We start from the raw sequence: 12,174 nt of genomic DNA on the forward strand, positions 1-12,174 counted from the left end.
TATGAGCATAAACTACGATGGAATCATGTTTATCGAATAAATCCCTCGATGTGCAACAAAAACCTCATGTGACTTTGCCTCATCAGAGGCTGTGATTGGATAACTGGACTAAACAGCGGACCAATGGCGTCGCAGCATCTCAAATGTTGGTTTGGTGTTTCTGAAACGCCGGAGTCAAAGTCTTTCATCAGAATGATTTGGTTTAATTCCCTCCAGAAGCGTCTCACACACGAGTGTGTTCCCGAACACCAGCATCCGAACACAAGAGATCATGACAGTCTGTGTTTCCTCTGACGCTCTGAGACACACTCGTTTATGATGGAGGAGGAAACAGCCAGATTACAGAAACGTACAGTTTATTACTGATATTTTACACCAGTTTCCCAGGAAGTCACGGTTTTGTTCTCTTGAACACATGGGATGGAAACAATGCTTTATTTGCAAATGTTTTATGCCATACTCCAATTTGTGCGCATAAGATAAATTCACAACTTTGGATGGAAACACAGCCGTGTATGGACACTAGGAAGCTCATTAGGATTTGGAACAGAGCCGATGTCTGTTTCAGCGTTTAGCGTCGTGGTTAAATGGAAACGTGTTTACTCTGTGTTTAATATCTTCAGCTGACCTTTTGGATCTCTAGTTCTCCGTTCACATCTGCAGCTGTTAGCCCTGATGGGGGATAATAACACAACTCTCTTCTGTCATCTCTTCTACAGATGCTTTGTTTCTTATGTTTGTCTCTCCATTGAAAGCCTTTAGGTTTTCAGATGTTTGTTTCAGGGCCATATCCATGTCACAAAGAACATGTCTGAACATGTCTGAAGGGCTTAATTTTACTTTTATTCATTGAGGATGCATTAAGTTGATCAAAAGTGACAGTAAATACATTTATAATGTTAAAACAGAATAACAAAATAAATGCTGTTATTTGAACTTTCTATAAGTCAAAGTATCCTGAACTGTTTTCAACATTGATAATGATCAGAAATGTTTCTTGAGCATCAAATCTTCATATTAGAGTGATTTGTGAAGGATCATGTGACACTGAAGACTGGAGTAATGATGCTGAAAATTCAGCTTTGATCACAGGAATAAATTACACTTTAATATATATTCACATAGAAAACATATTTGACAAAATCAGTCAAAACATTTGACAAAAATATCAAATAAATGCAGCCTCGGTGAACATGATACTTCTTTCAAAAGCATAAAAATTGTATATATATATATGTATGTGTGTTTTTATTGATTCCTTTAAAACCAAGCGGACGACTGATGACAATCCAACCTCTTTCTTTTTCACAATTCTATGACACTTTTTTTGTAATTCACTTTAATTGTCCAAAAATGAATTTTAATTCATATTCATATTGAATTATTATATGGTGATGTATATTAATATATCTTGCATGTTACATTCTTACTTGCCTATAAATGTATAATTATTTGTCTTTGTGCCAATGTATGATCCATGTCAAAACATTAATGAAGTTGTTCAGTTGTTAATATCTAATCATAGATAAACTTCTAATTTTACATATTTTTTAATGTGTGAAAGAAAAGATTGTGTGTTTTTCTTCTCTTTATCTTTCAGTTTGTCTTTCTCCTGCTCTCTAACCACTCTAATAGCTTCTCTCTCTGTGTTTAGGTGTCCTCTGATAGCAACATGATTAATTACACCTTATTCTCAGTTACACAGGTGTAACACCAAAAACGTTTTTCCCCTGAACAGTTTTATTTCTGCATGTGCTGTATACATTTTCCCATTGGATGGTCTCTTCTTTGACGTAAATGTATTGGCCTGTATATGTAAATGTATGGTTTTTGGGGGGGGGGGGGGGGGGCTCTAATCTTTTCTCTCCCTTGACGCTCTTTCCATTCTCTTGTTTTTCCACGGCTCAAAATAGAAGTGGAGCAAAAAGGTAAATGACTGCTCTGGCTCTCAGTCCTCAGCTCCTTGTTTTGTGTTGTATGGTTTCGAACCCTCCACACTGCTCCCCCCCACCCCCCCACCCCCCCACCCCATCGCCTACATGATATCAAGATGGACAAGATCTATCTAACCCAAGCCCAGAAAATGTTTGGTCGGAGGTTAAAATGCAATCAACATTTACTGACATAGATATCCTCTGTGGTCTAGACTCTATAGTATCATGTGTGTTTTTTAGACAATAAAATACTACCCCAGTTTAATGTGTGGAGCCAACTCTAGGTAAGCTGTAAGTAGCCGTGTTTCCATTACAGATTTGCGCAAAACTTTTGTGATATTTTCTAAATGTCGCTAAAAAATGATTGCGAAATGATGATGCCATTAAACAATTTTATTTTTTGCTCTCGTGATGTCATTTAAAAAATCATGGCGACGGATGTTGGTGGGTTTACGTATATCCCAGCAACTATACATTGTTTTTAATCGAAGGAGATGTAGGCGTGTGTCCAAGCATCAATGGCAAGGAAAGCCCCAAATACGTGTGAGCGGCTCATATGAGGAGTTTCTGGTGTTTCTTCCTCATATCTGCTTCAAGCTCTTGATATAATTTGTGGCATTTCTTTGTTGTTTAGAATCCAGTATTCCTGTAATTCTTTTGTCTTTTATGAGTTTAATAAAGATCTGTCTTGTCTTCTGTCCAAACATACAGCATCATCTATAAAGAATGATTGACTCACACCAGGTGACCTGTAAATGCGAAAATGCTAAATATTCCTTTTTCGAATTTCCTGAAAAACCACCTCATGCGAGCGTAAGGAGTTTTTGTGAAATCGACGTGTTTCCATTGGGAACGTATTTTCAATTTTCAATTTCAATTTGTGCAATTTGAAGGGTAATGGAAATGTGGCTACTGTTGATTCCCTGCAAAGTGTAAACACTTCTGGGCCATCAACACATCTCTTCTCTGTGTTTGAGTGTCCCGACCAACCCAACATTGACTCAACCAGTGGTGAGATTGTGGTGGGACTGTTTTGTTTTTAGGACAGGGAATACCAGTTTTGAAAACCGGTTTGGAAACACATTTTTTGCCAGTCTAGTCAGTGCCACTAGAAGCACAACGCACAACAAGATAAGCTTTCTGACATTTCATGTACAATGAACTCTGGCTTAATGTTATTTGGCTTTTTTCCTACAATGGCACCTCTGGCCACATGATATTGCTGGGAGAGAGAGGCCAATTATCTGTAGCCATCTGCATGTGATATGCTGTTCACCACAGACTTTACATTTCTAACTGGTTTAACCCCCAGAGACGGGTGCGTTTGACCTATTCGTTCCTCAGTGACGAGACACTTCCCGTTTGGCTGTCACTCTATCTGTCCTGAACAGCATTGTCATCCTGTCCCCTTGACCTTTGTGTCCTTTCCTCTCGCCTCTCATGTGTCGTCGGTTCTTTCCTCAGACATAATCCTCCATGTATGTGTGCTTACTTTCGAAGGTATGTCTTTTGCGACAAATACGACAATCCCGCCCCCATACTGTTGACGTAAAAGAACCATGGCTATATTCCAGAATGAATTGTGTCTGTCCATTAGCACTGTTTCTCTCATCTTTTTCATTTACAGGACTTTTTCCCCCTTTTGTCTGCTCCTCTCAGTTAAACTTGTTTGCGAACAATCTCAAGAAGCAAGGCCACCTCAAACAGTTGCTCTCACTTAACCTCTCGCTTTCTTTCGATTATGCACACAACACCAGATATGACACTGCTAAAAATGATATTGTGGTACATTAGCCTTAGAAACCCTTACACATACATTGGACCCAAAGAATGCATAGAAGATCATTGCTGGTTTTCATTTTCTAACTCTAGCTCTTGCCTCTTGACCTTTTCCCCCAGTTTTTATTTGCCCTGGGACTCTGAAAGCAGTAGGAGATCCGACCTTTGTGTTTGAGGCTGAACAGCAGTCTGGGGCTTGGTGTAAAGACCCTCTGCAGGCGGGGGACAAGATCTACTTCATGCCCTGGACGCCGTACCGCACCGACACTCTCATAGAGTACGCCTCGCTCGACGACCTGAGGAGTGGCCGACAGACGACTACCTACAAGCTCCCGCACCGCGTTGACGGGACTGGCTTTGTGGCCTATGATGGGGCCATCTTCTTCAACAAGGAGCGTACTCGAAACATCGTCAAGTTTGACTTGCGCACGCGGATAAAGAGCGGGGAGGCCATAGTCGCCAACGCCAACTACCACGACACCTCACCGTATCGCTGGGGCGGGAAAACGGACATCGACTTGGCAGTTGACGAACGGGGACTGTGGGTTATCTACGCCACCGAGCAGAATAACGGACGTATCGTTCTCAGCCAACTCAATCCCTATACGCTACGCTTTGAGGCCACATGGGAGACCGCCTACGACAAACGATCGGCCTCCAACGCCTTCATGGTGTGTGGCGTTCTGCACGTTGTGCGGTCCACCTATGAGGAGAATGAAAGCGAGGCCAGTAAAAGCCAAATTGACTACGTGTACAACACCAAACTGGGGCAAGGGGAGTATATCAATATCCTCTTTCCTAACCAGTATCAGTACATCGCAGCTGTGGATTACAACCCGAGGGATAACCAGCTATACGTGTGGAATAATTTTTACATTCTGCGATACGATCTGGAGTTTGGGCCCCCCGATCCAGGAGAAGGTAAGACACATTATTGTCTCTGTTTGGTTTTGTGTAGCGGTTGAATTTGTGTCTGCAGAGCATCGGCTTGCTACGGATGATTTACTTTTAATTTTGAGTACTGTAGTGAGACGAGTGTGTGATGGAGGAGAGACCCCTGGAGAGAGTCTTCTAGACCAAAATTGCTCAAGTGCAGTGGATTATTTAATCATTGTCATGTGTGATAGTCACAGTGGCTGCTTGTAAAGGCCAATTATCATAGTGAGGCAAGCAGGGCGTTCAATGACTTGACTCAAGAGTGGCTGATGAGACTTTGCAGGCCTATTACCTCACCCATAAACTCCTGGAAATTGAAGGGGGAAATTCACAATTACCCTGTTTTGCAAAAGTGCTTCATATCTGAGTAGGCTAGTGATTGACCCTACTAAGTTGAAAATTGTCTCAACTTGTTCCCATAGAACATTGATTATTTTCCTAGAGAATAGAATTTTCAATGAATTTAGACAGTCTCAATATCATTTGGTGTGTGGTAAAGGAAACTATATATAGCTTGTGCATGAAAAGATGCTTTTATTATTGACTAGATGTGTTGGAAGCGGGACTTTTATTTTGCCGGCTTCTCCATCTTCTTTAGTTATGGTCTCTGTTTAACAGTTTTGTCTGATATGTTAATAGATAGAACTGTTAAACAAAGAACGTAAACTGTCTACGAAAAAGTATTATAGCATTTGGTTTTATATTGTTAGTAACAGAAAGGCAAACACTAATAATTCTTCAGCAAATATGCATATTTAAACAAATCTTTGAATATTTAATAAACATTTTCACAAACCTTGCAGACTTCGTCAAATCCAGCTGTCAGATATTCTGAAGTGTGCATATGTATCCTGCATGATCCGTGTGAACTGAGTGCAGACAGGAGAGTTCAGCTTCACTGGAGACACATGATCGACAAACTTTATGACTATATTCAGTTGCCCTCACTGTCATATTCATGTCATTTTCATTGTGCTGTAGGAAAAATTATCGTTACCTTGTAAATATTTATTTGAAAAAAATATGAATCCCAGTGGGCACAAACTTAACCAGATTACCACATTTTATTCATGCTTTAAAAAAAAAAAAATATGATTACAGAGTCAAGAAGTCTGTCTTATTTAGAGATTTATTTTTGACAGGAAAATACAAGATTATAAATTATATGTAGCGCATCTATTCTAAGTGATATAAGACTCTTGCTCTCCCTCTCTTTGTGTGTGTGAGAGAAACACAGAGCGCTCTCTGCTAAGTGACGGTGAGTCGGTTGCCTTCACACGACAGTTTACGGTGCATCACATACGCTGCACATCCATTGAGATGAATTGCAATAGTGTGCTTTAAAGATGGAGAGCAAAACTCTCAAGCGCTCAGAGTGTTCAAGACGGCTGAAGGCGAGAGAAAAATTACTTGTCAAGCTTATACTTAGCCTCTAACTCGAACACTGACGTGTGAAATATTACAATTTTGCCTAGCATGATTTTTTTTTTGCATATGCGAGTGATTTACTCTCAATGTATAGGGTTGTTAAAGGATTATTTCACTTCAGAATTAAAATTTCCTGATAATTTACTCACACCCACGTCATCCAAGATTCATGTCTTTCTTTCTTCAGTCGAAAAGAAATGAAGGTTTTTGAAGAAAACATTCCAGGATTGTTCTCCATATAGTGTCTTCAATGGGGTCCAACGGGTTGAAGGTCCAGATGTGAGTTTCAGTGCAGCTTCAAAGTCTCGACACGATCCAGCCAAGGAATAAGAGTCTTATCTAGACAAACCAGCCGACATTTTATAAAAAACATAAACATTGATATACTTTTTAACCACTAATGCTGGTCTTACACGAGCTGTGATGCGCCACACATTACGTAGCTAATCATGTTGAAAGGTCGTTGTAAATCTTATTAATCAAAGTTAGATTTCAAATCAAGTGATTTTTGTTCACTTTGGACCTGTCATGATTTAATGCATGCATTATAAAAACCACATATTTAGCCAGTTTTGAACAAATCAGGTGAATGATTCAATGACTCACTAACATTGACATGATTTGCAGTTTTATTATTTTGTAATGCTCCCTGAGGTTCATTGGTGGCTTCTCCGAGCTGCATTAAACAGTCTCTGTACACCTAAATTCCACTTCAAATGCAGCTTCTGATCACCTCTGCAGTGCAAAGATGGCTTTTAGTGAAACTGATTTCATTTGATTGGTAACAACCCTAAAGTCTCTTGTTATTCTAACTGAATCGGAAAGATGGCCTATACATTTAATAAAGTTAAAAACAGCCATTATAAGTAAAAAATGTCCCTGGAAATAATTTTAAGGGGTCAAAAATTCCTTCTTAAAGGGATATTTCACCGCTGGAAAGATGAATGTGTATTTAAATTGGGTCATTTATGTAGTAGAAATGTGAAATTATTTTAGAAGTTGGTGCCTTCTAGACTGAGAAAAGCCAGAAAATGTATTTTTGGCTCATGTGGATGAAAGACAACAACTCCCAGAATGCACTTGCTTCGCTGCCCTACGAGGACACTCCCAAGCCACACCTACCGGTTACAGAGGGCAGTATCGGGAGAAATGATACAGCTAGGCTACTAGTCGACTCGAAACTGAAAAGGCGCTGTTTTATTGTGAGATCCCCCTATGGGCGGGTTGAAGACATGCGGGACGAGCTCCTCCTACTGGCTGGAGTCTCTCACCTCTGGACACAAAAGCCTCTGATGATGCTAAATTATGATATTTGTGTCATCTGAGGGTTTTTTTCAGACACACAATACAGAAATCTCTCGTCTCAGGGGGACATGAGGGAGGGAAGCACGGTCATTCCAAAACACTACCGGGTTTCTACTGAAACAAAGCTTAAAGGGGGTCATAGACTGGATTATTTTATTATTTTAGAATATTTCCTGGGGTGCCCTTATAATGTTAGTATGATTTTAACATCAAAAATTGTCATAATTTATAAATAAAAGGCATTTTTCCAAGCCTGATTTTAGCCTCTGATTTGAACGCTCTGTTTTAAGGGTCGTGTCTGCTGTGAGACTTCAGTGTAAACGCCCACTGCTGTGATTGGCTGTGAGACTTCAGTGTGAACACCCACTGCTGTGATTGGCTGTGAGACTTCAGTGTGAACACCCACTGCTGTGATTGGCTGACATATTTGCATATGAAATAGCCAGTATTACATGTGGAACTCTCTCTAAAACTTTAACTACGTTTTTACTATTACAGCTATCGAGATTAAGGAATCGTGAAAAGTATTGATCATAATGATCTATTCCCATCACATGAAAGGTTGCAGTGATGAGCATTGAGCAGATGACAGACAGTCTGTTGATCGCGTATGAAATTACACCTCTGGCTTTCACCAAATAACAATGCAAACCCGATGTAAATACAGTAAGAGCTTCGTTGTACTGTACATTGTAACAGCTTCATGATTTTGTGATGATTGATTTCAACGAGTTTTGGCAAGTGTCCAGATAAACTCGTGCTGTGTGATTGACAGCTTGGGCAATTGGAAAAGGATACACTTTCTTTATATAATTTAATCACAGTTTAAATAAGATTATTTTCATCCTACTAAGAGAAACGACGTGAAGTTGATTGTTTAGTCACTGGCTTGATTTGCTGATGCATAAACAGTATTGAACGATATTTTGAGAGATAATCTGTCTGAACTTGAATAATTACATCAGAAATCACTGATCACAGATCAGGCATTAGAATAAACATGACTACTTACATGTTTGTGGCGTTGCTGGCAGATCCATATCGTAAAAGTCTGTGTGTAAAGCCTGTGCCGAAATTTACCAAATAACCCACAGTGAAATACACCGAATACAAACCAATAATGCACTGCTAAGACATTCACATTGTGGGAAAACCCCCCACTATCCTAGCATTAGGATCATTAGGAAGGTAATGGTATTGATCCTGCATCGATCTTTTCTCGTTCTCATGTCCCTGTTCACTAACTCACCAGTGGGCGGGGCCAAAGCTGCCATCACAAGTCTCCACCTCTTAGACCCTGTCGTTTGCTGGCCTTGGTTTCAATAAAAGCAGTTTTTGGAATAACAAGAAAGTTTTGAGTTTTGAAACTTACAGGGTATTTTTATAGTATAACGAACTCTTAACGTCAAAGGATCAAGGAACATTTGAATTCTCATTTTATGACCCATTTAATGCTAATCGGTGAAGTATCCCTTTAATGGAAATGTTATTTCTGCCACCAACGTGGTTATAAAACCCGAGCTTAAACTACAACATCTGCTCTGTTGATGAAAAATTATTAGAAAATCCTATTCACAGTAGCAGCTTTACACCAGTGAGCTTGTGCTGAACACACACAAAACACTTTTTATTGCCTTCAAACCTTTAATTTAATGTTAGACATGTAGTTCTTCACCACATAAAAGCTTAACATTGAGCAGTTCGTTTTTATCTCAGCTCTCAGTATCGATTGCAACAAAATATTTGTCTTAGAAAATGTAATGGTACATGTAGTGTCTCTAGCGAGAACGGACTAAAATGAGTCGCTTGCATTAATATTCACTGTGAATGTGATAAAACCCCACGGCAATACCTGCCGGAGAAGCATCTGTAGAGTTTCCACCATCCAGAACTGATGACGTGAGATGCGATTAAATCTCATTACCAGACTTTATGAGCTATGTATTACGCCTCAACCGTGCGTTGGGTAATTACATGTTAGCTCAATTTCCAGCCTTTAAAAGAGGAGCAGGGACACTGGTGTGCTCTTAACCCGCTGTAACAACACCCTGAAACGCTAAGGAACTGTGCTAAACGCATGATGTTGTAATCCTCCTTTACAATTCTTGTAATTCCATTAGGATGCAGACCGACAACATAAGACGCATCTGATTTATAAGGGGAATTGGTGTGCATTTAAAAGAGTGTTTGCCAAACTTGCTCATATAGACTCTAGAACGAATAGATTTCTGTTTCTCTTCCATAGAAAGAAAGAAAGAAAAAATCATTTCATTTCACACAAATTAGTCAAATTATCTCTTAAAATGATCTATATTAGTGTTTCTATAGTTTTTCTGTAGTGTTAAGGTGTCTTAAATATGCATCTGCGTCTGTTCACACAACATTTGTTGGGTTAAAATGAAGAACAATTGGACCTTAGTTGAACTCATTTGACATTAGGCTGTAACTTGTAATCTTCTGTGTATTTATATCATTATACCAGTGTACCAGATCTGTGACTCCTGAGTGTGTATGATTCGTTTGGAGGGGGAATATGGTGTGTTGGCTTGACTCTACCTCCAGCCTATGACTTTATGTAGGCCTATGTGTGTTTTACTACAGTGTCCAAACACATTTTTTAAGCTAGCTTCACTTTTTTAATGATATAATAATAATAATACTACAGTGATTTAAAATAAGTACTGGTGAAATCATCTAAATACTCATCATGTTTTGGTTTGGAGTTTTGGCTGAAGATGCATTTGGTGGCACTAATGTGTTGGAAACAGTTTTGGAGGATTGTTCACCCCAGCTCCTGCTAGATTCCAGTTGGCATCCATTCCTGCAAAAATACCCATTTTTTTCCCGCTGCCTCCCATATTTTATTTGTTTACAACAAAGTTGTTGTTGTTGTCCCGGTCCAGCCTGCATAACCCAGCTTTACCTGTGGATACCGTGATCTACAAATGTATGATAGTATGGAAGACCAATGGTTAATATATTAAGAGTAGAGTCCTAACTCAGTCAGTCAGAATATTTGAATTTTAATCTATTAAAAGGAGGTTATACATTTTTTCAGATGTTACTGTTTTTGTAAATTAAAATAAATGTACATTGCATGCCATCTCAAGTTACTGTCAAATGTGCATTTCCAGGAGACAAAGCATATAATATTATTTATTAATATTAGTATAAAAAAATAAAATAAAATTGGTGCTACCAAATCAGGTGCTGGCGCCTCCATCTGTAAAACTCTCAAATGTTAGTCTGGAGCCCTGTGACATTGTAATTTGATGCTAAATTCGAGCATTGCTTCATTAACTGTTAGCATAAACCAGAAAATACTCATACCTGAAAGCATTATAGAGAAAAGACAGTGAGTCAAAGGGAACCAAATTAATTTTCTGATTGATGGCTCTTTCTTCAAAGTGAACCAGTAATAAAATGCATACCTAACTCCTGACACAACTTCTCATTTTGGCACTTTAAAGCCATTGTCAGGGATGCACAGTGATTATTGAGTCTTTGTTCAACAAGGTAAAAAGACGGATCAGAGGAAGCAATTATTGCGAGGAATAATGCAGGGTATTAAGGAGAACATTTAAAGAGGACCTGTTCTGCTTTTTTTCCTTGTTCATCTGTCTTTTTAGCGTGTAATGTTGCCGTTTAATCATGGAAAAGCTCAGCAAAGGTCCATGTCCCTCCAGCGGGAGTTCTTCTCTATATCAGTGTCAGTGTTCCTGAACTCCTGAAACGCCTCCATTGTAGTCTTGAGTTTCTTCCGGGAAGGAACACGTCACAATATTCCTCATTATAATAATTAATGCGCAGAATAAAGGGGCGTGGCCTGGTTGAGTTAGTTAGTAGTGTGTTAAACTGGCGGTTATGGGAAGGGGCGGGACATTTCCCAAACACACTCGAAGGACTCGACCAATCACAACACACTGCTCCAGCCGACCAATCAGAGCACAGTGTGCTTTTCAGAAGGAGGGGCTTCATAGAGACAGGAACTAAACAGAGCGTTACTGACGGACTGGGAAGAGAGGAGCCGCAACAATGGAGAATATGGGAGCATGAAAAGCTATTGTAATAGAGCCCAAAACCCCCAAAAATCAAGAGTTTTAAAAGGGGCACAACAGGTCTTTGTTAACGTTCCTTAAGAACTGCAATTTGTCCGAGTGTAAAAGATTCAAAATGAGTAGCTCTTATAGGCACAAAGATCCATCCGTACCATTGAATTGGTGGCTGTATTATTTATAGTCATAAAATATAATTAACGTGCCCATTCTGGTGCATATCACTCCAGCTTCTGAGCCAATAAGAGACTAAAATGTGGCTTTGCATGGCCAGTGTCCTCTGAGAATATCTCACAAGAGTGCCTCTGTGTGTTTTGAGTTTCAACAACACACATTTGGTGTTGAATCGAGGCATTCGCAGCAAACTGAACTGAGAAAAGCAAGCAGGAAAAAAGAGAGTATTGTTCTGTTTTTTCTCTCCGCCTCTTCACTGTTTGCCTCAGTTTTTCATCCTCCTGCTTCTCATACGGAGTGTGTTCCTGGAGGCAGTGTCAGCTCTGAAGTTAATAAGCCACATTTCAGCTCGCTTTGGTCTTTGGCACACATACATCAGAGTTTCTAAACAGAGCCTCTGACTCGGGCACCGATCCGTCTGGTTTTTATGTGCCTGTGGCTATTCACAGGAACACACCAGTCAAACCTGGAAGTGCTGTTGTTTGGTAATGGAGCGTTTGACACCTGTTAGACTCGGTGTCTGTGGTGATTAGTGGAAATGGAAAGCCCATGTGGGGTCTAAG

The 12,174-nt window shown here is 39.7% G+C and overlaps 1 protein-coding gene across 3 annotated transcripts in view; it reads left to right on the forward strand.

Annotated features, from left to right (window-relative positions):
- The window catches only part of adgrl2b.1 (adhesion G protein-coupled receptor L2b, tandem duplicate 1), a 126,735-nt gene that overhangs the window by 22,423 nt on the left and 92,138 nt on the right, over positions 1–12,174 (forward strand). For all 3 annotated transcript variants that reach the window (XM_082174175.1, XM_082174176.1, XM_082174177.1), the window contains exon 4: positions 3,834–4,634. In XM_082174175.1, the coding sequence (XP_082030301.1) occupies positions 3,834–4,634 (801 nt within the window). The remainder of the gene's footprint in view (positions 1–3,833; positions 4,635–12,174) is intronic.

The sequence above is a fragment of the Leuciscus leuciscus genome, assembly GCF_965113295.1.
Source record: "Leuciscus leuciscus genome assembly, chromosome: 6".
Lineage (NCBI taxonomy): Eukaryota > Metazoa > Chordata > Actinopteri > Cypriniformes > Leuciscidae > Leuciscus > Leuciscus leuciscus.